Below are 27,900 nucleotides of genomic sequence, written 5' to 3' on the forward strand. Positions count from 1 at the left end.
CATATTTTATTTTAGTTCTGCATACATATTTCAATTTAGCTTTGCATTCATTTTATTTTAGTTTCTCGTGCATATTTTAGGCCAATTTAAACAGCCTTAACATCACATAACAGTCCATAGTTGAATATAGACGTTTGGATAGTTACGCCATTTGTAAAACACCATTTTCAAACACTTCGCCATCTGTAAATTACAGTACCCCATTTGCAAACGCCATTTGTAAATAACAATATTTTTTTTTGGAGGTACAAACTTTTTAGTATATATGTAGTCCGTGGTAACCCAAAGAAAGGTTCTGCATATGGTCTTGATGTGCTTAACATTTGACACAAAGTGCATGGAAATCCTTCACGGGGTTTTGGAATTAAGGAGCGGACATGAAATCCAAGTTAGAATCCTTTGACCTGTAGATAAGACCCCGACCTTGAGCCGGCACACCTGGCATATCAGTTCTGCACATAATCTTAACAATTGATCTAAGTTTCATAAAAATCTTTCAAAGTTTAAAGCATTTTTTCTAAACCAGTGGGATTATAAAGACCTATTAAGATCTTTTATTCTGCATTATTGTAATACACCAGTCATTTGTAACCACCTCCCTCGCCCCCCCCCCCGGGGAGTGCGGGTTAAAACAGAACCGTGTTTTGACGTTTGCGTTGTTCCGAGGCATAAGGCAGATATCTTATTGTCTGCGTATCCCCCTCTGGGCAAATACCAGCAGTCGGCTTGGTTTAAAATCAATGCCCCCACCCGCTATTCTCAGGGGGTGGGGTTGAGTCGTGCATATTTATAGAATGATAACTAATCAACAATCACAATCCCTTTCCTTATAGACACTACTGTTACGCACCGCGCTTGGTGGTGTGAGCCTTAACAGTGATCTAGTATGATCTCTCTTTAAATGAACTGTCAGGATCTGTTTCAATATGACTTGCAGTCTGTTTAGCAACCTATCAATGTGAGCTGGAAGTTGACTTTTTTTTACGTAGGCTGATCACAGTTTCAGCTGCTCACCGTGACTGTAAATACTAGGTCCGACTTGAATGCTTGCTCGGTTGGTCGCTTCTTGACGTTTGGACTTCCAACTATTTAATTATTATTTAAAAAAAAAAAAAAAAACAATCTTGGGAAACACCTTAACTAAGCAAAAGGAAAACAATATTTCTAAAATCAACAAATTTATTGCAAGATAAATATTATTTCACAATTTATGAACATGTACAAAAAACAAGAAGAAAGAAAAATTTCGTTAAATAAAATATTCTAAGAATAGAAATATGTCATAAAACACGGTGGACAGCCGCGGCGTAACCACTAAAATGACGCGTATCTGTCAATTCCCAAGATAAAATAAAAATGCAAAAAATATTAAGTATATGCAGATGTAATAAAGAGAAAAATTTATATTTCCTTTAAGTCAAAGAAGAAATTTACTTGTTTTTTACGTTAAAAAAAATAATGCACACCTTTTAAATTCAGTCAAGTATTTTAAGCTATCAAATTTCAAGTGAACGATCAAAACACGGTGTACATGAACATTTCGAAGTTGGAAGACCCGACTGAAGGCAGACGGGGCTATTTTATATGCCACAGTCCCCACAAATTCCACAGCTTGTGGAAAGAACGCTCCACAGACTTTTTTGTGGGGCCCACAGAATTTCTTGTGGAAGGAACGCTCCACAGTATTTTTCGTGGGAAAGTCATCCCACAGTCTTTTTTGTGGGTTCCACAGATTTTTCTTGTGGAAGAAAGAAAAAATAAGTTTAGAATACATAAAACCTCATTTTACGTTTCCTGCCAGTAATTAAATGGAACATCATAAAAGTTGAGTTTAAACGTTATCATATAAAGATACAGCATCCAGGGTTGCTATGCAAGTGCTCGTCGTGTTTACAGTATATAAAAAAAGTAACAAAATGGCCGCCTGCAAGACGACAGGTGTATTCACAGTGCTGTTAAAAACAATGACAAAATAAAGGGATTATATGATTAATAAAGTGGTTTTGCTCTGTGGTAAGACATTTCTAGGATTTCTTTATCAAATACAATCAACAGTTTAACACTAGCTTGTCTGAGAAAGATAAAAAGAGATGTTTCCATATTTCGCGAAAACTGTATACAATTGTGTTACGTACGAGGCTGACATTTAAAGTTCCAGTTTAAGAAACCATTTACAGTATGAAAATAAACAGACAGCAGATATTAAATAGACAAACATTCATTATGCATTTATGACAGCCTCTGTATGTTGAATTATGAGAAACTCTCATCATCCTCATAAAAATATTACTGTGAATAAACATTGAATAAAAGAGAGTAAATAGATAAATTAAACAAAGTGTGGATTTTACATTACAACAGTACAAATCAGGTAAGTTTGTGCAGGAGATGTGACCCTGGTATTACATTACCCCTGCACCTTAAGCAAACTCTTCCATTCCAACTGTCAACTATGATTGGTTTACTTGGTCCTGTAAGTATCATATGATTTTACAAGCTATTTCTGTTATTACAAACAACGTGGTTAAAGTTAGAACAAATTCTTAGAATCATGTCAATACTATAAATTTATTCGCTAGCAAACATATATCGAAGCATTAGCCATATAGCATATATAATTACAGTGCGGGTAGAGACAGGGTTAAATTTTCTATCTAAATTACATACGAAGATATTTTTTAAATATCAATTGAGAGATAACAAGTAATCAATTCCTTTGTGCTTAAAATTGATTCAATCTAATGAAACACTTGATAAGTAGAAATCATAAACACAATAATGATCGTCTAAATTTTAACATGTCGTAAATTTTAAATTAACATTATTTTACATAATATAATAATTACCAAATATTCATTTTTCTGTACGAAACTGTTCTTTTTTGTGATTACGATCAGGTCTCGTCTCTTGTCTTCGTACCTTCCCTCGGTCGTTGTTTGTCTGATTCCCTGTTCGATTTCGCGACTGCGCGCAAGCGTCTTTCTTCATCTGTGAGTCTGTCAACGCTATCTGCTTACCTGACGCAAACTGATTGTCCCCAAGCTTCAATGACTGTGAACGTGGGCTTTTGGCCCGTCCATCGACATCTACGCAACGAAATCATTTCCCAATGCTTACCTCCTCGTCTTCTCAACAGTGCCCCAGACTGCATTGAGGGGAGCCAAGAATTCACTATGGAGATTGGAGCTGCTCTGGTTCTTCTGCGGTCGCTGTCTCACTGTCGTTCTAGGTGGTTCTTGTTGGACGACTTGGTTAGGTTGGAAGGAGATATCTTTCTCATCCGCAAGGTCACCAAGCAACTGGGGCATAATATTCTCATCCATGTTGTTGGAAGTCCTGCGACTTAAACGTCAGGCGTCGTAAGTGGCGAAAAAGCTGACCTGTTGGATAGGGCTGGCGTGTGGGACCTACATCTATTTACTGGCAGGTCAGGAATTCGCAGCTGCGGCGACTTTGGCACTATGGGTGTAGGCCTGTTAGTTGCTGAACCAGTTTCAGCTGTCGGCGTAGTTTGCTGTAGAGGCCTCCCAGTTCCGGCACCGGTTGACGTCGACGGCATGTCAAGCAAACTGCTAATGAAGGCATTAGACTCTGACTTTCATACCTGGCTAGAAGATCATATGGAGGGCAGCGCATGGCTGGCGATTTTGGATTGCAAGGTGAGGCAACACTGTTCGGTGACAAACTTACTTGATTAGCTTCAGTTCCACCCTTTGGAGTTGCTGTCGCTTGGCTCTGGTCGGCTGAGATGGACTGACTGTCCTGCTTTCAGATGTCACACAGCGATAGTCACCCCTCATAGTCTGGCATTGGGTTGGCACAAAAATAGCGAGTGCTCACCTGAAATCGCCATAGCCGCATGGTGCTGCCTTTATACAGTACGTGCCCGTTGAGCTGTCCTGCTAGTGCAATCAAACTACACATTAACATAGTACGGCGTTGGTTCAAGCGCCATAATGGCTTCAATGGACGGCTATTACCCCGATTACCGCCGCCACACACACACAGGGAACCCACGCAAGGAGGGGCCCTCCACAGTGAGCGCACGAAAACATCTTCCTCTTAGGTGTTCTGTTGTCCATGACTTCCTGAAACAATAAGAGATAGGAGATGATAAGTACTTGCTCTTATCACCTACTTCAGGGAATTGACAGAAAATGGTACTCGGCACGCCAACATCGACAAAAATTTTCGCACGGTTTTCCTCAGTACGTTTACTCCACGGCGTCCATCAAACTTAACTCTCGGTCGATTTCTAACGTTTTTGTTTTAAGCGCAAGGAAATGATGGACAAAAGCAATGACAATTCTGTTTATTTATTGTGTTATACGTTTTGCAATTTTACGGGCCCACATTTTCAACTCATCATGATGTATTAACACAAAGTGCCCCAAAAGGTTCGTTAGCACCACAAAATTTATAAGTGACATTTTCTTTACAATGATGTATGGTCCATCGTACCTTTTCTCGAGTTTCGGAGATATACCGACAGTTCTCGACTCATGCAACAACCAAACAATGTCGCCTACTTTGCTAGTTTACGAACGACATTTTAGTATCGTACAGGTCTTTGCTACGCTTGCACTAGCCTTGAGATGTTTTCTCGCAACTTCATGGGCCCGAAGCATGACGCTCTTGATAGCTTCCATAAATGGGCGATACGATGGCACACTATCATCTTCTTTCGTCTTGTTACACCAGATCACCAGGACAGTCTCACCTCTTCGACCAATTGCACATCATGTTTCGGCGTGAGTTTGGTGGTCTCATTTGGTCTGTATGCCCCCTACTATACATCCAAGAAGAGGTCCCATTCGGATTTGGTCGATAAGATAGCCTTTACTTATTTTCAGTAAACGTCTTTATTATATCGTTCAATCTGACCATTACATTTTGGATTTCTGGACTCGTGCGGCTCTTTTTACCTGAAATAAAAGAACACAGTTCTTGAAAAACATTACTCTCAAGGTTTGGACCTTGATCAGTTGTTAATTTTTAATGGTGTCCCCAAACGTGAAGACAAACTCATTAGGGATTCTCAATGCACATCTTCAGACAGTTGATGTAGGGACGCCAAGACTTCAAATTTTTGTGAAATATCATTAAGAACCATTATCATACTTATATTCCATTTTCAGTCAAAAGGCAAAGATCCGAGATAATCAATAGCGAGCGTGTCCCATGGAACACCGCTTTGTAAGTGTCCATTGACCTCTTGGAGGCTTCTGTATTACCTTGTCGGATTCGCACGCATCCACAGGTCGACCTCGCCTTTCCTAGGACCATAACCAGTAGAAGGTTTGACTGATTCTAATGTTTCGTCTTCTTCAGTACCTAAGTGGCCTGCAAGGATACTATCATTGCATTTTGACTCAAGATGTCCTTTCTCAAACACTTCGGCACACACTACTTGCTCATAACTTGTCCGTCCATTCTTCTTTTTTAAATTGCCATATAACACCTTGTCCTGATAAAAAGTGAGTCCCCATAGTAACCCAGTTACTGTTGTGTGACTTTCTCTTTCCATACAACAAGCTGTTTAGTCTTCACTTCTCTATGCTCGACACAATTGACTATCTTGGGTCCTCCCTTGTTTTCTGACATCTCTATTGCATGAAGCGCATTCTTAAAGCACGGCGATTTCTCGTACGCGCCCTTTACTTGTACTTAGCTTGATTCAAGCTTCCACAAACCGCACACTTTCACCATCTTCATACCCATCACACCAACACCCATTCGCATGCGCCATATAAGCTCCGCCCTTCTTTGGCAATTCTGCACATTGACCACACTTCAATGCCGCTTGTGTCGACTTCGCTACATTGACTCATCTCAGGTTTTTCACATCTCAGACAGTGATCACTGCGTTGTTTCTTACCTCCGGTCTACTCATTGCAAGTCGAGGCATCATTATGTTCGAGCCACTTGCTATTTCCATTTGGCCCTTAAGACTGAACAACAAAACCAGGGCCTGATGATCGGTTCGAACCAGGAACCGTCTCCCTAGTAGGTACTGCCGGAAGTATTAAACAAAAGAAGACTACTGCTAGAAGCTCCTTCTCGGTAATACAGTAGTTGCGCTCTGCTTTATTCAATCCTCTGCTCGCATACGCAATAACTCTTTCGCGCCCCTCTTGCACTTGAGCCAGCACCGAATCGATCCAACCCCGGAAGCAATCCACATCAAGGATGAATGTACCACCATCATTCAGTGGGTATCCCATTACACCAGGGCTTACCAAGGCATGAGCCAGTAGCGACAATTGCTTCACTTGTTTTGGTGTACATGGTCTCGGCTAAATCTACAATTTTAGAGATATTCGACAGGATCAGGCCTGACGCCATCTTTAGAGACAATGTGACCTAGGAAAACACTTCAGTTCGCAAAAGATGGACATTTAATCAAGACGCAATTTTAAATCCAGCGGCTTCGTATTCGGTTCAGTACTTTATCAACTCTTTGTAGGTGTACGGTTAAATTTTGCCCCATAAACTATTATATCGTCGATATAGACCAAGCACGTTTCCCATTGAAGACCCTGCAAGTGCCAGACTCAATCATTCTTTGAAATGTACTGCTGCTATTATTAAGCCCGAACGGCATACGTGTCATCATCGAACTGCCCAAATTTACAGACGAAGGCGCTTTTTGGAATATCTTCCTGTTTGAGAGGTATCTGGAAGTACCCGCTGGTAAAGATCAAAGCTGCACTGAACAAACTGGCACCGGCCACGGAATCAAGGCAGTCTTCAATCTTGGTAGTGGGAATCCATCCTGTTTCATTAATTCATTAACTCTTCGCATAATCGACGAAAGGGGGGGTCTTATAGCTCCAGATTTTTCTTCTTTACGAGTACAATTGGGCTAGCCCAAGGTGACGTACTCTTTCGTATAACATTTTTCTTTAGCAAGTCTTCGATCGCCTTCTTCTCTTCATCTGCGTACGCAAGAGGTACTCTCCTAGATCTTTGCTTGTACTGGTTCTGCATCATTTGTTTTTATTGGATGCTCCACCAAAACCGTCAATCCAATTCCCATTCGTCCTTGGAAAATGTGTGCTGATGTTTCACTGAACGCCTGAAAATTATCTTTGCTTCACCACTGGCATGACCTTTCACTGACTTCAGTTAATAGAGCTCTGTTAAATGATTTGGTACATCTTCTGGTTCAGCCTTTCGGCAAACCGATCTCGGGCTCCATCTTCTCTTTAGTCACCACCTCTATTCGCCTAACCTTGTCTAGGTTTTCTGCTTCACTGCTATACTCTTGGTCGTTACTATACTCACTATCTTTCGACCATTTCAGCTTTACCTAATCACGGCATCTTGCCTGAGTTTCACGTCGACAGGAAACGGATTGAAGAACATGCCACCTTTGAAGTAGCCGCACCATTGATGTCAACCAGCGTACATGCCAGTATCAACTGATACCTATCCTTGAAATCTTCAGTCGGCTCGACCAAGAAATGCAGCCATCGTCTCATCATCATCGGCTTCATTTCTTTCTACATAAACATCTATCACTGTCTCGGACTTCCCTGCACCTCAACATCCTCTGACAATGGTAACCTTCTTTGTCTTCAAGGTGTCGAGTCTCCTCTTTACCATGGTATCTTTTTGGCCCTTCAGAACTACCAAATCTTTTGTAAGAAGCAGGTCAGCAGACGAACAGTATGTCGTAACCAAAGAAAGCGCCTCATCTTCTATGTCAGCTACTATAATTTCACGCTTTAAGAGCAAGCTCTCGCAAGCTTATTCTCAAACATCCCCTGCACCTTTTAAACATACCGAGTTTTTTAGCATTGGCCTTCCCCCTTTTCCAATTGATATATAAATCCTAGATGACAAATGGTTCTTGAGGCACCTGTGTCAAGCCGTGAACACCAACCGGCCAAACCTTCGACACATCCCTTAACGTACCACACCATCATTCATCTCTTTCTTTAATCCAGTCGCTTCACTTTTCACATTACATACTCTCTGAATTCTGTCCCTGATTCTGTTTATTTGCCCTATCCCTATCTTTACATCGGCCTCTCTTTAGCCCAAGAGTCGGAATTCCATTGAATTTAAAGGTTTCTTCGCGGATATGCCTTTCGACACCTTCCAAAGCCCTCCAGCTTTAGACACTCTTGCTGGGCAATTCCTGTAATGTCCCATGCTTATGACAATGTGATTCGAATCCCTCTTTGTTTGATTTGATTAGATCGGTTCGTACTTTTCCGCTTCCTGGGCCACTACCCCACTTAGATAACTCTCTAAATTTTTGGGTCAGAGCACCATTCATCTCTGGCCTCTAGCTCATCCTGTTTTCAAGTGATTATTCCATTCAGCTTAACGGTTCACACTTTCGCACTGGCCAGCTCACCATGCGTTCCGTTGTGAGAGCGACGACACACATGTCTGTAAGTTCGTCACGTTCGCAGTTTCCTCGGTCTGTATAAAGTTTTACACATGAACACACCGCTTCGTCAATGTTGGACGGCTCTTTGTGATATTCTATCAAAAACTTCATCTCTTCCGTCCTTGAGCCCATTCAAGGAATCTTCTGACCAGAGCCTCGTCCCTCGTCTCCTATCCCTTAGCCATGCGCCTTGTCATACAACCTCTTCAGGTCCGCCGCTTACTCTTCAACTGTTTCCCCGCTCCCTTGAGTTCTGTTTGCTGAATTTAGCAGCAAAGGATCGCGCAGTTTTCTAATTCTCCTGTATCGGCTGTTGAGCTCTGCAGTCAGGTCATCATAGCTCTGAACGACAGCTGGGGCAGTTGAGTGAATACAAATTCGCTCGCTGGACCCTCTATTCAAGGCAGAACCTGGTCTAACCTCTCTTCTCGTCCCCAGCCATACCTGTAGGCAACAGCTTCGAAACGGGCTTTATCCACGTCGCCCAGTCTTCTTTGCCTGTAAAAGAAGGAATCTTTACATTAATTGCATGACTATTATGACTATTGACATAAGGTCTTCTTGCGTAAGCCTGATCACAGTGATCGCCATAACCCATAGTCTATAGGTGCTCTCCTTGGGACATCATACCCGCTTTCTACCCCATAAGACACCCCTGCTTCTTGTTCCGCACGGGATCCTCGTGCATCTTATCGCTGCGAGCTGTCGTCAACACTTGCTTGCCTGTTAGGGGCCTGCTTCAGCCTCTTGCAGTTCCTTGACCACATCTCGCAATACGCTTGTTACTCCCACTCATCACAGCTGATATTTCTATTGGCGCATTCACATTGGTGTTCTCTTGTTCACTTTTCTTCATCTGTATCGAAGCAACACTGAAGCCACATCAGACATTTCGTCGGCCGTCTCGAAGTCAAACGTCCTGGCCTGTGCTCCTACTGTCTGCTGACCATCCTTGAAACTTATCACTCCCTCGCTGTCGACAGGTCTAGGGCTCTCCATGCTGTCGCTGTCTGTTAGTGATGAATGAATCCCTCTGGTGGCACCAAGTACAGGTTCGAATTTCTGGATCTAGCCTTGAAAATCAGTAGATCCCACCGCTGCCATCATAAAATGTTACGCCCCCGCGCTTGGTGGTGTGAGCCTTAACAGTGATCTAGTAGGATCTCTCTTTAAATGAGCTGTCAGGATCTGTTTCAATATGACTTTGCAGTGTGTTTAGCAACCTTTCAATGTGAGCTGCGAGTTGACTTTTTCTAACGTAGGCTAATCACAGTTTCAGCTGCTCACCGTGACTGTAAATACTAGGGCCGACTTGAATGCTTGCTCTGTTGGTCGCTTCTTGACGTTTGGACTTCCAACTATTTAATTATTATTTAAAAAAAAACAATCTTGTGAAACACCTTAACTAAGCAGAAGGAAAACAATATTTCTAGAATCAACAGATTTATTGCAAGATAAATATTATTTCACAATTAATAAACATGTACAAAAAACAAGAAGAAAGAAAAGATTTCGTTAAATAAAAATTATTCTAAAGAATAGAAATAGGTCATAAAACACGGTGGACAGCCGCGGGCGTAACCACTAAAATGAACGCGTATCTGTCAATCCCAAGATAAAATAAAAATGCAAAAAATATTGAGTATAATATTATGCAGATGTAATAAAGAGAAAAAATTTATATTTCCTTTAATTCAAAGAAGAAATTTACTTATTTTACGTTAAAAAAATAATGCACACCTTTTAAATTCAGTCAAGTATTTTAAGCTATCAAATTTCAGTGAACGATCAAATACGGTGTAACATGAAAAATTTCGAAGTTGGAAGACCCCGACTGAAGGCAGACGGGGCTATTTATCATGCCACAGTCCCCACAAATTCCACAAGCTTGTGGAAAGAACGCTCCACAGACTTTTTTTGTGGGGCCACAGAATTTCTTGTGGAAGGGTTGCTATGCAAGTGCTCGTCGTGTTTACAGTATATAAAAAAAGTAACAAAATGGCCGCCTGCAAGACGACAGGTGTATTCACAGTGCTGTTAAAAACAATGACAAAATAAAGGGATTATATGATTAATAAAGTGGTTTTGCTCTGTGGTAAGACATTTCTAGGATTTCTTTATCAAATACAATCAACAGTTTAACACTAGCTTGTCTGAGAAAGATAAAAAGAGATGTTTCCATATTTCGCGAAAACTGTATACAATTGTGTTACGTACGAGGCTGACATTTAAAGTTCGTTCCAGTTTAAGAAACCACCTTCAGTATGAAAATAAACAGACAGCAGATATTAAATAGACAAACATTCATTATGCATTTATGACAGCCTATGTATGTTGAATTATGTATGATAAAAATATTACTGTGAATAAACATTGAATAAAAGAGAGTAAATAGATAAATTAAACAAAGTGTGGATTTTACATTACAACAGTACAAACCAGGTAAGTTTGTGCAAGAGATGTGACCCTGGGATATTACACTACCTTAATAGTATATACATGTATATATAAAAAAATATGTAAAATACATATGGTTTAAAAAGTGGGTCAAAAAGGGTCGGCCGAAACCAGACTTGGCCGATTCCAAAAGTGGGCCGAAAGGTGACCAACCACTGTGCTACTATTGTAATCGTGTTATATTCTCAACTATGGGATGTTATGAGATGTAAAGGCGACAGTCTTTATTGGCTAAAAATATGTACGAAAAACTAAAGTAAAATATGTATGCAAAACTAAAAAAAAAATAATATGTATGCAAAACTGAAAAAATATGTATGCAAAAATAAAATAAAAGATGTAGGCAAAACTAAAAAACATATAATTATATTAATGCAAAACTGAAAAAAAAATGTATGCAAAACTAAAATGGAATATATTTGCAAAACTAAAAAAATATGTATAAAACAAAAAACTTAAAATATGTGCGAAAACCTAAATAAAAAAGTATCAAACAATAATAAGTAAGTAATAAATAAATGTGCAATTGTCATTTTTATGCCACCGTATTTGGATGATTAAACAAAATTTTAGATTTGATATTCCCTATTTCATTGAAAACTTAAAGATCATGTATGCTGTAATTAAAATGTTTCTTCTAAAACAATTTCCAAACATACAAGAATATAAGCCGGTGCTAGGGGGCGTGGACGGTAACTTTCACTTTCCAGTACCGTCCATGAACAGGCTCAATCAAACTGAGCCTGCAACATTTTCAATTTTGCCGTGTTGGGCTTTCGTTAGGGATTCTTTTTTTATCTATTTTATGATCACATCCGTGTTATTTGTGCCGAGTGCCGGCTGTAAAAAGTCTCCCCGTACATTTAATCAATGATGTTATATTTTCGATCCTTAAAGATCGTTCAGCACGACATTATTGTTGTGCTTCTGGTATTTTTAGTTTCAATTTTTCGGCATTTTCTAGTTGGGTGGTTCCAATATTCCTACTTGAATAATGTTGAATCACCTTTGGGATATGTTGCCTGCTTTTTAAATTTGTCTTTTGACGTCTTATCTGTGATACGCAGGCTTCATAACCTCTGATCCTCTTTCAAAATTCCATTTTATTTAGTTCCGCCCATTGTTTTCTCGTTTAGGGCACACGCTTTTTATTACTTGGGGACCATACGCCGCTTTTCATGGAATGACACGGAAGTGTCACATTGAAGGTTTCATGATAACCGCCGTATGAACACATCTGCGGATGTTTCTAAATTTTACTATTTCATGTTTAAATGTTGAATTCTGCTTAAGCCGGTGCTAGGGGGCGTGGACGGTAACTTGCACTTTCCAGTACCGTCCATGAACAGGCTCAATCAAACCGAGCCTGCAACATTTTCAATTTTGCCGTGTTGGGCTTTCTTTAGGGATTCTGTTTTTATCTATTCTATGTTATTTGTATAAAGCAAATGTTTATTTACATTTAAATTAAACGTTAAAATTTATGCAATCATTTTCTTTTGAACAAAAACTGGCTAAGACTATTTCGAAAATAAATTTCTAATTATCTTCCTGTATTTACATAAAATATTTAATTCTGTAATATCTTTACAAATAATGTTTTTTGAACCTCAAATTATCGATGAATCTTCATTTGAGCATCAGATTTATGATATAAAAACTGAAAGAAAAATGCGTTACAAGATTTTTAAAGTAATCAAGCTTTCCCTAGCAGAAACAAAGTTAAAATTATGTCAAACTGGGTATATCACTTTGCTTTCAAACTAATATGATGCTATTATAGAAATGTTTTTAATATACTAAAACATATAATTATATTATACATGAAAACAGAGAAAATGGTTCCAAAACAAATATATGGAATAGGTTAAGCTTGAGCCAATCATGTTATCGGAAACTAATTAAAATACATTATGCTTAACATTTTTGTACTGTTGTATGATTTTCATAATTATATGAACACGTATTCTTATCATTACAGATGACCAAGTGCCGATTTATATTCTTTATTTGTAAATGAATTTTCAAAATTTTGTTTCATATTGTTGTAAATGCACAATAAATAATACGCTTACCTATTGAATTGATATGGAGCTCGCAAATCGATTGCAAAACCAGTAAGCAATACCAGAAAGGCCAAATACAGCAGAAAATTAACGATCGTTGAAATAAGACCTTTCCATATCCACTTCCTTCTAAGAAGAGCTGTTACCAATGGATGATCCAACAATTGTGTCTGTTTGGATTTTACCTGCAATAGTTAAGTAAATATTCTAGGCAAAAACATGTGCGTGTAAAATATGCAAACCTGTTTTCAATAGTGCAACAAGAAATATTAAAATAATTGTATAAAGTAAAATCGTAAAACAAGTATGTTAGCTTACTATTATCATCAGAGGATGATTCTTTTTGATAACCTTTGCATTCTTTGTGTATGGTGTATCTGCAAAATATCAATGCAAAAGATTTTAATATCAAAATTAAGAAAAAATGTTCACCTTGGCATGTATGGCATGAATGTATAGTTATGCATATGCAAATTATCAATAAAGACTTTGATGTTAATATATCTGTCCGAGGGAATCTTAAACACGAGACCAATCAAAGATAAAAAAGAATGACCAATCTTAATGTGCACCCCAACGCTCCCCCAAAAACAAACAAACAAACAAATATATATAAAACAATGCAATTTAGAATAATCAACACAATCAGATGTTATTTTATATTAGAAAAATGATTTACTAACGTCACGAGGTTTACGACAGTGTGCGCCGGGAATGTATAGGTAGCCTACTTTAATCTGACTTTGGCAATTATTAATGAATTTCGTTTATTATACGCACAGACACGCACATTAAGTGTAATGGCTATTCCGTGTCTGGCATTTCTATTGTTCTGCTGATTAGAACAGCCCTATTATATAGTCAAAGAAATAATATATGAAAGATAAAATTCCAATGTTACATCTTAACTGAGAATACATGTTAAATGTAATTTAAAAATATTTCGTTTCACAACATTCAATGTCGTTACACAACATTTAATATCGTTACACAACATTTAATATCGTAACACAACATTTAATATCGTTACACAACATTTAATATCGTTGCATAACATTTAATAATTATGGTTGTGCTAAAAATCCTTTGAAAATACCTCGACATGATATCGAGATTTCTATTGGTTACAAAAATTAGATAATTGATATTTATTTATTTGATAAAATGTTGAAAAGAATTTCAACTAGGTCTCTCGATAAAATCGAAAACAATACTACTGTCAATTTTGGTGCAAAAATACTTTCTTTAAATCGATAACCCATTTACATATTTTTTCTAATAGCAAAAGTAAGCTCTATGGTATCTAAATTGATATGGTGTCTTAGTTAGTGAAAAACATTTTGATATTTGGTGAAAGATAAGTTGAAAAGTCTAGCTAGATGGATAGATCTTCAATTAACTATAAAGTTAATAACATAATTCAGACATACTATCACATTTATGAAAGAAGCAGATGTAAAAGAATTGTTAAAATAAATTGTGCACTTTTAAGTGGTGAAAAATACAGTAGTTCCAATTACATTACTGACAGGTACTATGGAATACATACTTGGAAACATTTTTATTTTAAAATTTAATGATGGAACTTGGAAAAGGTTCTATTATAAATTAAAATGAAATACATGTTAATTGATAAAGGCAAAGACCAACAATATAAATAGATAGTCAGATTATCATTAATTCTAAACTTCACAAAAACTAAAAGGATTTTTGTCACAAAAACATATGTCTTCCAAAACTATATATGGTTCCATCATTCCTATGAATGTTGGTCGAAATCCCGCCAGCAGAGTGACCTGTGTGTGATAGCTGGACAATATTTTAGTGTTTATCTCTGGCAGCCATTTTGTGCAGCAAAGCAAAACATGTCGGGAATATGCACAGCTATGGCATGTTAAACGTTGCAATATTCAATAGATATAATTTTTGGTCTATATCCAATATTTATATTGTATAACTCTAATTTAATATGCTGTTCCATAATATTTATTCTATCCTACTAAAATTATTTGTTCATCAAAAAAAATTGTGTTCGATAATTTTCTATATATATGTTCTATATTTGAAAATATTTATTCGATACTTTGAATCATGGGATAGAACACTTAGCATATTAAGCCCCGCCTATAAAGTAAACACGAATTTCTGATAAATCGTTATCATCCTGATAGACTATAGTGTAAAGGAAATGATAAGTGTCCCTATGAATGTCACTTGTAAATATTGCATATGCTTAATCCTCCTTATAAATATATTTGAACATCCCTTCTCATCTTCCACATGATAATCATTTACTGTTTTCCCAAAACTCTATATTTAGAAAAAATACACTTTGTAAACCCAGCAGTCAGGTCATATACATGTAGATTTTCTACCATTTACGTATGTCAGATCTATGTTACTGCAGATTTTGAGGTTTAAATAAATATTAAGGTTAGTGCATCTTTTATTAATTTATTTATGCTCTTTTTGTTCATTTTTTTTCTGATATGTTGAACAATCATGGTATTTTTAATTTAAGCGGACCATGACACTTGAACTGGTTTATAAATAACAAAAAAGGCAGGCATCTAGGTCAGGTCGTGACAGACAAATGTTTTGGGATACATTGTTTTTTTATCATGGTCGTTATAGAAAATTATCGTTAGTTTTTTTTTGTATAAGACATTGATTACATTACTTACAAAATGAATAAAAGTCCAGGCTGCAATGAAAATATTAGACAAGTGATAAAACAAAAGTTTTGTATAAATATTTTTCTACATCACTGGACACATAACATTTTTTTTCAGTTTGTTTTCAATGAATCAGCTTGATATAGATTAACATTAAGTAGATTTATATTGTATAAAACATTTCAAGAAAGTCAGTGTAAAGTTTAAAGGAGAATATGACAATGCTGCTGTACAGAACTGTTATAAGTGTCAAATGAATTTCTATTACAATTCAAGATCCAATTTAGTAAAAAAATGTTATCCCTGTACTGCATGCTGCTTTTGAAATACAACAAATAGATCTAGTCATGCTATTGAAGATGTCACCATAGATTAATATTAAAAAAACATTTATTATTGTTATCCTTGTGGTAGTAGGCCTATTTGCAATACATCAACTTATATTCACATAACTCATGAATACCACATAACCTATTCTACCAGCAGGACTTCCATTAAGTTCCAAACATTGGCAGTCAAAGAATGCGTGCAAAATGTCTGCAATTGGAAGTCACTTTAAAGGTAAAGAAGAAAAGGCATTACATTTTGGAAGCAAAGAATCAAGGAGTAAATGACTCCTAAACTTCCACTAACAAAAGCCCTGCTACCAGGATATTTTTATCATTTATGAGCCAGTACCTTTTTGCTGATGGAATATTTTGTGTTGTAATTTTAGGTCAGCCAACATACATTTAAGATCTTCAACTAAGTTCATTACAGTTTAAAGTAGATAATACAAAACATGTTATAGCCATATTCTTCAAGACCACAAGGAAATGTCCTTCATGTACTTGTAAGTGTTTTGATACTTGTTTTAAAGATCAAATTATTTACTAGGATTGTAATCATTGTATACATATCATATTTAAGTAATCATCATGAACTGGCCATTCTCAACCCTTTTTATCAATAATGATAATGATAAATTTCCTGAATTGCAATTGAAAGCAATATAACTTATTTGCAATTAAACATTTTATATATGATGTCAGATGAGATCTTACAAACATTGTTTAAAAATTAAATAACTCTGTACAGTAACATGAACTAAATTCTAAGTCTATATTTAAAAATAATGCTGTACTGCTTTTTGTAGATACTCTTTAATGGATTGAAAATAATGTTTTAAGCTCTTAAAGTACACATACATGTACAAATTTTCAGAACACATAGATATTTCATCTTTTTGCTGATGAATATACTAAACTATTGTTGGAAATGAGGCATATTGTGTGACATCTATGCCACATTGAGCATAGGGGTATGGAGTAAAAAAGACAATCACTTTGTATCAACTGTACTGTATTAGGCATGGTAAAATAAAACACTTCAATTGGGTAAGCATGCACATTTATGCAGTTTTCCATATTAAATAATGTATTTTGTGAAATAAAAAATGAGGTGTCTTCACCAAAATAGACATGCATTATGCAGATTCAGATTTTTTCAGTCATGTTCAAGATGAATGCTACTGTTACATGATATATAGACCGTACTATATTACAAAAGAACTTATATAATGAACAAGACTTTATATGAACCCAATAGCTGTGCAACACTATACAACAATTTACTTGTAGTTCATTTCTGTTCAGTCAAATCATCTTATACACTATATTGTTTCATTTATACTTATTCAGGTTTTTGTTATTTCAGGATGGCATGTGAAAAGTCAATGACTTGTCTATGTTTGACAGTATACCAAAAAATGAATTACAATTTCATACAATTTATGTCTTCAGAAGTATCCCTGAATAAGTTAAATGTTACAGTATTCTTACTTAATTGTGAAACAAGTTTTTTTAAAGTTTTATAGATGAATCACTTTTTGCTTACTAAAACTGAAGGCATATGAGGAGACATGGTTGTTGTTATCCAGTTTGGGTATAACTCTCAACATTGGGTTGCAAGACTACATTTAAGGACATAAGTGAGCTGTCATTTGTGACTTCCCATGTGTTTGCAAGAATCTGTTATTGCAATTGTTTCAAATAATTGAAATATTTCAATATAAAAAATATACTTATATGCTATTCATATTATACAATCTAAAATACACTGTTCAGAATATGGTTACACTGTCAATATCTGTAACTGTAAATATAGTCAGAAAATAACTAGTGCAAGCTCTTTCCATTTTTTTTTTTTTGGTTAAATTTCTGAAAGACCTTGGAAATGATTGTGAATACAATTATTTTATATGGAATGTTTTTTTTTTATAAAATGCCATTATTTTAAATCATCAAAAAAAAATTTTGCATATTTTTTGTTATCATAGCAACCAAAATACATCAATTTTTTAATCAGTGCATTTAACAATATTTGTTTTGTATTGGGTTTATAATTTATATGCTATCATGTTTCAGCTATGCGTTTTAAAGTGGACTTACTTAAGTTATGATATTCACCTTAATAATGGAAAAGTTACTGAAATTCTGACAATTTAATCCTTATGTTTTTATTTATTATCAATAACAATTTGACGAAAAATTTTAAAAAAATCATTTTTTTTCTTTTTCTGAAGTCTTAAATATTGTTGTCTTTTAATATAATATATGCATTAATTTGGTGATGAATTAATCATGTGAAGTGCAAACAATTGCATTTGACGATTTGTTTTCATTATTGTTGCCATGGCAACCCATCATTTAAAACAAATGATAGTTTTGAAATCAAGATATTCCACCAAGATGAATGATAACTTTATATCCTGTTTATTTTATTTTGTATTACTATGGAATTATTTCTAGTTTATTTAAAATTTATTTTTGTTATTATGGTGATGTCATACAAATTAGAATATAGCATAAGATATCAAGTATTTTTAAAAAATAATTGTTTCCAGCTATTCAGCAGATGTTGTTCTACCTCAAACTAGTCATAACTCATTTTCGCCAAAATATCCCATTTGGGCAAAAATTCGCTGAGCTAGTCATTTATCTTAGCAATCACAATTCACATGTCACTTGAAAAAGAAAAACTCACGTCACAATTATGCCGTCGGAACATCACGAAATTCTTTCAATAAGAAATTGTGTCATTAGTAAGTCGAGAAATTTTCGAAAACATAGAAAGGGATAATGAATAAAGGGAAACCGTTAAGGTAGCCACAGCACAGTTTTTGGTTTCCATTTTTTACATATACATATACATTCATAAGAAGGATTAAGCATATACACTATTTACAAGTGACATTCACAGGGACGCTGATCATTTCAACTACACTATGGTCTAGTTTAATCAGGATGATAACGCTTTATTAGACATTCGTGCTTACTTTATAGGCGGGGCTTAGTATGCTAAGAGTTATATCCCATGATTCAAATTATCGAACAAATATTTACAGTAGATCTATAGATAAATATTTTAATAATTAAATTTATATTTTCAAATAATTTATAGAACATACATAGAGAAATTATCGCACACAAATGTTTTTTATGATGATAAACATTCAGCAGGATTGAATAAATATTATGGTAAGGAATATATAAAATAAGAGTTATTGGATATAAAACAAAAATTTAATTTATTGAATATCGCAACGTTTAACATGCCACACTCAACATGGGATGGTATTGATCACTCCTCTGAAGTTTCATTGAAATCCCACCAGGAGCTAAATCTGTAAAAGTTTGACAAGATTTCTCTTATATAGCTCTTAGGACTGGGGCGAGTATCCGAGTACTCGGATAATCTCGATCAAAATGAAAAATCGAGTACGAATATTCGTCAGTCCAGAGATCGTGGATCGCGATTTTACTTGTTTATTATACATTTGCTGCTTTCAACACCCGAAAAGTCGAGAAAAAAAATGTTAGTATGAATTATGCGACGTTTACCTAAATATATTATATGCCGATTAAAGATAGGAAGTTAACAAATGCCATGATGCTGAACTAGAAAGTCATTAGTTTCGAAAAAATGAACCACTTTATCTTTATTGAGCACTATGATTTAACATGTAAATAAATAAATAGTCTTAGTCGCTATATATAGATTAATAATAACGTGACATGTATCGAACACTGTTAGATTTTCAATGATCAAAAATATTCGAAACTCAAGTTAACAAGTACAAATGAGAAGCTCTGCGCAAAAAAATTCGCTCATTGTGAGATACCTTACCAAATCATTCCTACGCAAAGGTCATGTTCTATTCAGATTTAGTACTATTTTATATTATTCAGAATGTTTTGTAAATGTTTGTTTGCATAATTATACTTATCGTATGTACTGTCCATAAGAGAGGGGCCAGATATTAAATCTTTAAAAATATTCTTTCTTTGTTGCCTATCTGGTAAGGAAAGTAATTCCATTGAATACAAACAAGGCTTGTACAGACTCAATCAAACTGAGTCTGGAATTCTTATGTCAGTTTGTTGTGATTAATGCTCCCGAGGATCACTTTGTTTCCAGATTATTACAAGAATTGTAATGAGACATGACAGTAGTGCATCAGTGGTCTGGTTGTGTCCTTACTGTAGTCAGTAATATAAGATGATAAAAATATCAAAGCAAATACATTTTCTTTTAAACCTTATAATCCTACTCATTTTCTACAAATAAGAACAACTAATCATGGTAAGAAGACATTTTCAAAAATGTTCGTTGCATGTTTCGTTGCAAATGGTACATCATGATATAACAAGAAAAGCGTCAACTTGATGCAAAGCCAAGCAAGAAATGCAGCATATGACGTTGAACTAGTAGTCATCTATGACTAGATATTCTTATCAAGTTAATTGCATTTCACCAGATATCATAGATAAATGGGTGGACAAAAGACATTGTTCTTCATGAACTTTGGTAGGTTTGCTGGAGATTAGAATATTAAATGTTTTTTTTTTTTTTTTTGAACATACAAAACAGTAGTCAAAATGAACAGAGTTTGTTTTATTATTATAATTAGAACAAATATACAAATAGTAACAAAAGGGACAAAAAAAGTCATATTACACGCATTGTTTTCATGTCAAATTAAAAAAAAAGTTGTTTTTAGTAACCGGGATTTAAGATTTTAAGTCCCAGATATGTACTGAAATAAAAACACATACTGGAATAAAAAAAAATTGAGAAGAATTTTAAACAAACCAAATTCAGGAATTTTTGTTTGTTATACACGTTATATGGTGATACATTATTTAACAATATAATGGGAAACTGTTACTTGAATTTTAAGACAGGAATGAGGAAATTCACATTTATATCAGGAAGGATTTATCCTACATGACACGCGATGGTCTCAAGCATGAAGAATTAGAAGCTACATGGATTGATATACTTTTGCCAAAATCAAAACCTTTTGTGGTGTTATTTATAGCATTCCTGTGCAACAAAACTTATATACAATTTTAGACTCTTTATGCTCGTCAAGTAGTGACTTTTTACAATGTGAATCTATAATTTTAGGAGATTTTAATACAGATGTGTGTAAAGTTAAAATTCTGGTAAAAAAGGGATCCCTCGGAAGCATTAATCACAACAAAAGTTTTATCCTCTTTTGCATCGTTTTAAGTCATTTATTAATATGTCTCATTACAAACAATTAATCTCAAAACCTACTAGAGTTAGTACTACAAGTGCAACTATTATTGACTTGATATTGGTGTCTGATAATGATAAAATTACTCAGTCAGGTGTAATTCATACTACATTTAATGATCATAGCTTAATATTGTGTACAAGAAAAGTAAGTAAAATTCCTATTTGTTTTCATAACAATGTCACTTTAAGAAAAATTATAACAAAGATGACTTTCAGGCTAGTCTTCTAGCTACTGACTGGTCTCCTGTTTTGCTAAGTGATAATGTAAATGATGTCTGGAATATATTTAAACAGTTACTTTTATCTGTAATAGACAATAAAGCACCTGTAAAACAGACCAGAATTAAACCGAGAACAGAACCATGGATTGACTCAGACATTCTTAGTATGATTAATGAAAGGGATAAAGCTTTTAATAAATATAAATGTGATAGAAACTGTGATAATTATGACTCATTTGAGACTATCAAGAACAAAGTTCAGTATCTTGTTGTCAAAGCAAAAAAGGAATATTTTACTTATACTAAAAGAACAAAAATGACTCAACCTCTTTATTGAAAACTGATAAAATTCTTGGTTTGCATTCCCAGAAAGGTTCATCTTCGACCGGTTCAATATTTGTTTAAATATTGATGATAATGTGTGTTTTGAAAAGAAACTTATTGCTGAATCATTTAACAAATTTTATACAACAGTTGCATGTAAACTTGTTGAAAAGTTGCCAGAAAGTGTGCATAAATTTGGTACGAATTTTTTAATACTTTTTATGCAAATAAGGATGTTTTTGCAAACAGTTTTTCTTTTTCCATTGTTTCTAAAAGTAAAGTTCTTAAATACTGAACTTCATTAGGTGTCAAAAAAAAGCTACTGGCTTACATGGTTATACCTTCACGTTTTATCAGAGATGGATCCCCAGTTATTGCTAGTCCAATAGCTCATATCATAAACTTATCCCTTATCCAAGGTCAAGTCCTTGATGATGTTAAATCTGCAAGAGTTGTTCCCATCTATAAAAAGAACGACAAATTGTCTGTTGGTAATTACCGGCCTGTGTCCATTTTAAATGTTGTATCTAAAATCCTTGATTAAGGTCAAAGATCTGCTGTATAAATTTCAGTCAGGTTTCAGGAGTAGCTTCTCTACTGATACTTGTCTTATTCACCTTACAAACTTTATCAGGTATGAAAACGATAACGGTAATGTTGTTGGTATGGTGCTGCTGGAGTTGCAGAAAGCGTTTGTCACAGTCGATCATTCCATTCTTTAAATAAGGCTGCAAGCATCAGGTCTTAGTATTGACGTCCTAAATTGGTTCAAATCTAATTTATCAGATAGACAGCAGCTTGTAGATGTCTCTGGTACTTATTCTTCCAATTCCAAAATAACATGTGGTGTTCCTCAGGGCTCAATCCTTGGACCCCTTCTCTTTTTAAGTTATGTAAATAATATATCATTTGTGGTCAAAAATAAATTGCTTTTATATGCTGATAATTCTGGTATCCTTTATCTGGTAAAAGTTTATCTGTTGTTGAAAATGCATTGACATGATGATATGGAATTGGTCAGCCAATAGTTAGTGGACAATAAGTTGTCATTGCACTTGGGTAAAACCGAGTCAATTTTATTTGGGTTCAGGCAAAAGCTTAGGTTACAATCTAACCTGCATAAAACCTGCTCTGGTACATCCATTGAATCAAGTTCATCTATCAAGTATCTTGGGATTACTATAGACCAAAATCTGTCATTTTGCTCCATGGCCGAGTCTGTTCTTAAGAAGGCCAACTCTCGGTTAAAATTTCTTTACCACAAGAAAGTGTTTCTTACTCAGCATACCAAGGAACTTCTGGTTATGTCTCTTATTCAGTGTCACTATGATTACGCATGCTCTGTTTGGTATAATAGCTTGACACAGTCTTTAAAAATAAGTTACAAACTTGTCAAAATAAAATAATGAGATTTGTACTTGACTTGGATTCCAGAGCCCATATTAACCCATCCCATTTTAAGTCCCTTAGCTGGTTACCGGTCCACAGAAGATTTGAACAGATAATGTTGTGTCATGTTTTTAAGATAAAAAAGGCCTGTCTCCGGATTGCATGTCTGAACAGTTTATTTCGCAAGATTCCGTACATGATTATAGTACAAGACTTAGTCAAAAGGGTGGGTATTATCTACCTAAGGTTAAAGGTCAGGGCTTTCTCTGGAAATAAATTATGGAATGATTTACCTGTAGAGTTAACGGAGATCAACAGGTTACAAAGTTTCGAGGTTGCCATCAAAAGTCATCTTATGAACAGTATTTATTTTTTTTGCTATGTTTTTACATATTTCGGCTCAGGATTTTTAATTGTCTGCTCATTATCTTATTTAATTTTAGTAATGTGTTTTAAATCCTAGCTGTAAACAGGAGTGTCTTTAACTCAAGATTTGACTGTGATATACATTTTTATGATTTATTAGTATTTTTAAACATGATTATATTTAGGTCTGCCTCTCTATGTCATGCCACCTACCTACCTAAACACCCACCCTCCCTCCGTCCCTCCCTACCTACCTATCTATCAAGAGTTATATTTAATTGATTTATTGGAAAATCAATATACTGTTATTTTGAGTTGCTTCAAAACCCGAACTGTAGACGAAAGTTTCTGTTGTCAAAATGTAACAGTATTCGGCAAATCCACATTCCTCCCAAACCACCATAAAACCGATTGCATACATAAAATAGAATCAACTTCTACAGAAATATTTCGAGAAATCAGGGTCAATTTCAATATTCACGGTAAAATTGTCAGAAGTGCAATCAGGGCCGTAAAAAGAAAAGGAGCTTCATACCGGAAAGAAAAGACAATTCCAAAGCGGAAGTACTATGATAAAACAACTTGTAAAACATGGCCTTATTAAAATTTTCGATAAACTTATAAAGAGTGCAATTCATTGTTGAATATGTTTGCATTTCATTTCCTGCAAAATTCTCCAGTTCTTTATTTATTACCATAGGGCGACACGAATGACCATTACATTTAGACAAAAAATACTTCTGTAAATAGATTTTCGGATTTTCACGATTTTAAGGCTATATAGATATTTATAGCTTTCGAATTCACGTGAGGCGTGAAATATGTCCCCGTTCTCATTCATTAATATGACATGCTACAAATCATGGAAGAGGAAAGCAATATATGACTATACATATTAAAAATCGGGAGGAGTTCTTGATTTCGAATTTATTTTTAGCTGTAAATCGAAGGGATTGATTAATAAATATTGGGCCCATGGACAAAAAGTAATAGCAAACACAAATATTTGTCTTGTAATGTGATAAGACAAGTTCGTTGTACCACCGGTATAAATCAGTTCGCCGTGGCATGTTTAACAAACTAATTTTTCCCATTTTGAGTTGAAATACTTAAATATTCCCACACATTGGAAGTAAATTTTGCTAGTGGAATTTTATATCCGTGCGACTTCTTTTCAACTTTTTAACCTAGTGTATATTTGTATACATGTTTAATGTTTAGTATTGTTAAAATAAAAATATACATGTAACATGTTTTATGGGCGTTTTACGAAACTTCATGGTTCGATTGTGTATCGTAAGGTGATTCCGCTTTGTCAGCCATGTTTGTTTTCACAAAGTCTATCCAAAGTGAAATTAGGTCAAAATTCATATAACAACAAAGCTCACATTGTTATATGATGAGCCATTTGCAAGTACACTTCCAATTCTATGTTTTAGAGACTATTTTAATTAAAAATAAAAGAAAATTTACCTTGAATTGGCTAAATTTCTGAAGACCAAAAACATTCTGTTGCAAAGTTTTATGCACATTTCATGAATGACAAAATCCTTTTTAAAGTCTGTTTTAGTGCCTACAAAAGCTATGTTTTGCATAAAATACAAAAAACTTTAAAAAAACATAAATCTTAGGAAAGTAGTTTATCTGACTTTGAAAAAACATGGCCACCATGACATGTGTAAAAAAGTAGTACCGTGAAAATAAACATCATTTACCTATTACATGTGTACATGACAAACAGACACACTTCACTGTTACACATAAAAAAGGTTAGATTTTAAAGTTTGATTGTGATTTCATTTTAATTGTAATTCATAAGGCTATAAATGATGATTGTTTTCTTGCACTACTTTTTTTACAAAAAAAATGGAGGCCATGTGCTTAGAAGGACATGAGATACGGATTTATTTGGAGTTAAGTTTTGAAAGATTTTTGTATTTGGTGCAAAAATAGCTTTTGTAGGCACTAAAACAGACTTTAAAAAGGATTTAGCCATTCATGAAATGTGCATAAAACTTTGCAACAAAATGTTTCTGGTCTTCCGAAATGTGGCACATTCAAGGTAAATATTCTTATTGTTATCATTTTCATTTTTGTTTATAATTGTCCTTAAACTATAAACCTGGAAGTGTACTTTCAAATGGTTCATCATTTTACAATAAGAGCTTTGTTGTTATATGAATTTTGGCCTACTTTCACTTTGGACAGACTTTGTGAAAACAAACATGGCTGACAAAGCGGAATCATCGTAAGTGATGAATCGTGGATCGGATCGGAGTGTCAATTATCCGACGATCCACACCCAATTACCTCTGGCGGCCATTTTGTGCAGCGAAGCGGAACTTGCTAGTGAAATGCACAAATAAGGAGGGTACTGATAATTCCTGGGACGTTTTATTGAAATTTCACCAGCAGTTTAACCTGTTAAAGTCGAACAAGATTTTTTTATTTATTTACAGCTATGGTGACTATTTTGTGCTGAAAGCGGAACCTGTCGGCAATATGGACAACTTGGGATGGTACTGATCACTCCTGTAAGGTTTATATTGAAATCCCTAGAGAAGTTTGACCTGTGAAAGCCGAACAATATTTTTTCTATTTAAAGCTCTGGTTGCCATTTAGTGTAGCGAAGTTAACTTGCCGGAGTTATTCACAACTAGGAATGGTACTAATTGTAAAGTTTAGTTGAAATCCTACAAGTAGTTTGACAAGTGAAAGCCGTACACTCTAAATGCGGACGGACAGACGGACGGACGTTATTTTTGAGTTAAAATTATTGGCTTTTTCTTTCATATTCTTTGATCACTTAAACCCCATAAGCAATGTATTTGCAACTAATAAGCAATTTTCCCCACAAGTACAAATCTGTACGGAATAATCTTGGATATTTACCCATTAATGTCACACAAGTTCGTATGGACAGACGAAAGAGAAGTGATCTCTCTATGTCGCAGCTACTCTTTGACAGGCGACACAAAAATTGCATTAACATGGTCATTACAAATCTTCAAATTGAAACAATAAAAGCGCAGCAAAATGAGGTAAATTTGGGTGGGGCATTCGTGCTGTCAGTATTGTAGTTATTTGGGTCATACGATAAATCAAAATTGTGTTTGATCATGATTATTTAATAATAGTTGTGAAATTTCGAAATTTCAATGAAATTTTCCGTTCTACTATTCAAAGTTCTTTTTTTAAATATATTTTGTCAATTCGATTCACATTTTTATCCCTTTTCATAAAAATCAAACCATATTCATATCATACCTTTGAAGTAAGTAACACAAAAATATATTTTTTAATTAAAGTAAATTAAATAATGATTGAAAAATGCACTAATTATAATGTTAAGGTTGGTGTTCACCTATAAAATAAATGTAGAAAAGTAAATAAGTCATTGCGTCATACCTTTGTCAGTTTTCTGGTTTTTCTCTTCATCTTTATTTTCTTGCAAATCATCATGAACATTTTCGGCAACTTTATCTTGGAATAAAATGGAACATATATTAAGCATATTAACATATATTAAGCATATTAATATAAGTATGCAATGGAGAGAATATTTGTTTGATTTATGCATGGTAACTAAGGTCTTATATATGCTTTTCGAATAGCAGACTTCTATTGAACGATTGTGAAAAATTTCAAGAATTAAAGAGTTTGTTTATTCTTTACCTATATCTATGCAAATTATGTTTAAGGTAATAGCTTAATATTGAAAGAATTATTCTTTAATTCACATCCTTATTCCTTTTGCTAAAATCAAACCATTATCATATACCGTTGAAGTAAGCAAGACAAAAGTATATATTTTCATTAATATGATATAATGTTAATTATTGACAATTTCATCAATTAACTACACATAAACTGAGAAAGTTAATTACTAAGTGATCAAAAAAATAACTACTGTGAAATTTCATTGTTGTGAGGTATTGCAAATGAGATTCTTGTTTTAAAGATGTCTCGGAAACCTACCTTGCAGCAATTCAAAATGGCGATATTTTATCAAAGAAAAAAAAAACAATAGCAGATTCATAATGGCCGAGCTTGAGAGCCAATCAAAATCTCCAATCTGATAATGGCCGAGTTTCTAAAAAATGCCGTACTTTGTGCATTATAGCATTATTTTATGTTCATAATGTCATTGAGTACCGCTCAAGTCGGTGCTAGGGGGCGTAAGGGATGTTGCACTTATTCATTATCCCTCATGTACAGGGTCAATCAAACCGAGTCTGCCATTCTCTTGTAATTTTGTTGTGATTAATGCTTACGAGGGATCACTTTGTTTCCAGATTTTCATATTAGCCATATATTTGAAGAGAAAACTTGCCTTATATAGAAAAGTTAATTTATAAAGTAAACAAGAGCCACCGCCGGGCGGGGGCAACGCTCGACTTTTTACTTTTTCT

General features: G+C 34.8%; 1 protein-coding gene across 2 annotated transcripts in view; it reads right to left on the bottom strand.

Moving 5' to 3' along the window:
- The window catches only part of LOC132721654 (transient receptor potential cation channel subfamily A member 1 homolog), a 53,935-nt gene that overhangs the window by 17,080 nt on the left and 8,955 nt on the right, over nucleotides 1-27,900 (bottom strand). Inside the window, exons 5-7 of one of the 2 annotated variants that reach the window (XM_060705987.1) lie at nucleotides 26,897-26,971; nucleotides 13,246-13,304; nucleotides 12,937-13,112 (exon numbers count right to left, since the gene is read on the bottom strand). In XM_060705987.1, coding sequence (XP_060561970.1) covers nucleotides 12,937-13,112; nucleotides 13,246-13,304; nucleotides 26,897-26,971 — 310 coding nt within the window. The remainder of the gene's footprint in view (nucleotides 1-12,936; nucleotides 13,113-13,245; nucleotides 13,305-26,896; nucleotides 26,972-27,900) is intronic. The other variant, XM_060705988.1, reaches the window with a different exon arrangement.

Source organism: Ruditapes philippinarum, unplaced genomic scaffold (assembly GCF_026571515.1).
Source record: "Ruditapes philippinarum isolate M1 unplaced genomic scaffold, ASM2657151v2 ctg2443_1_1_1_1, whole genome shotgun sequence".
In the NCBI taxonomy this organism is placed as follows: Eukaryota; Metazoa; Mollusca; class Bivalvia; order Venerida; family Veneridae; genus Ruditapes; species Ruditapes philippinarum.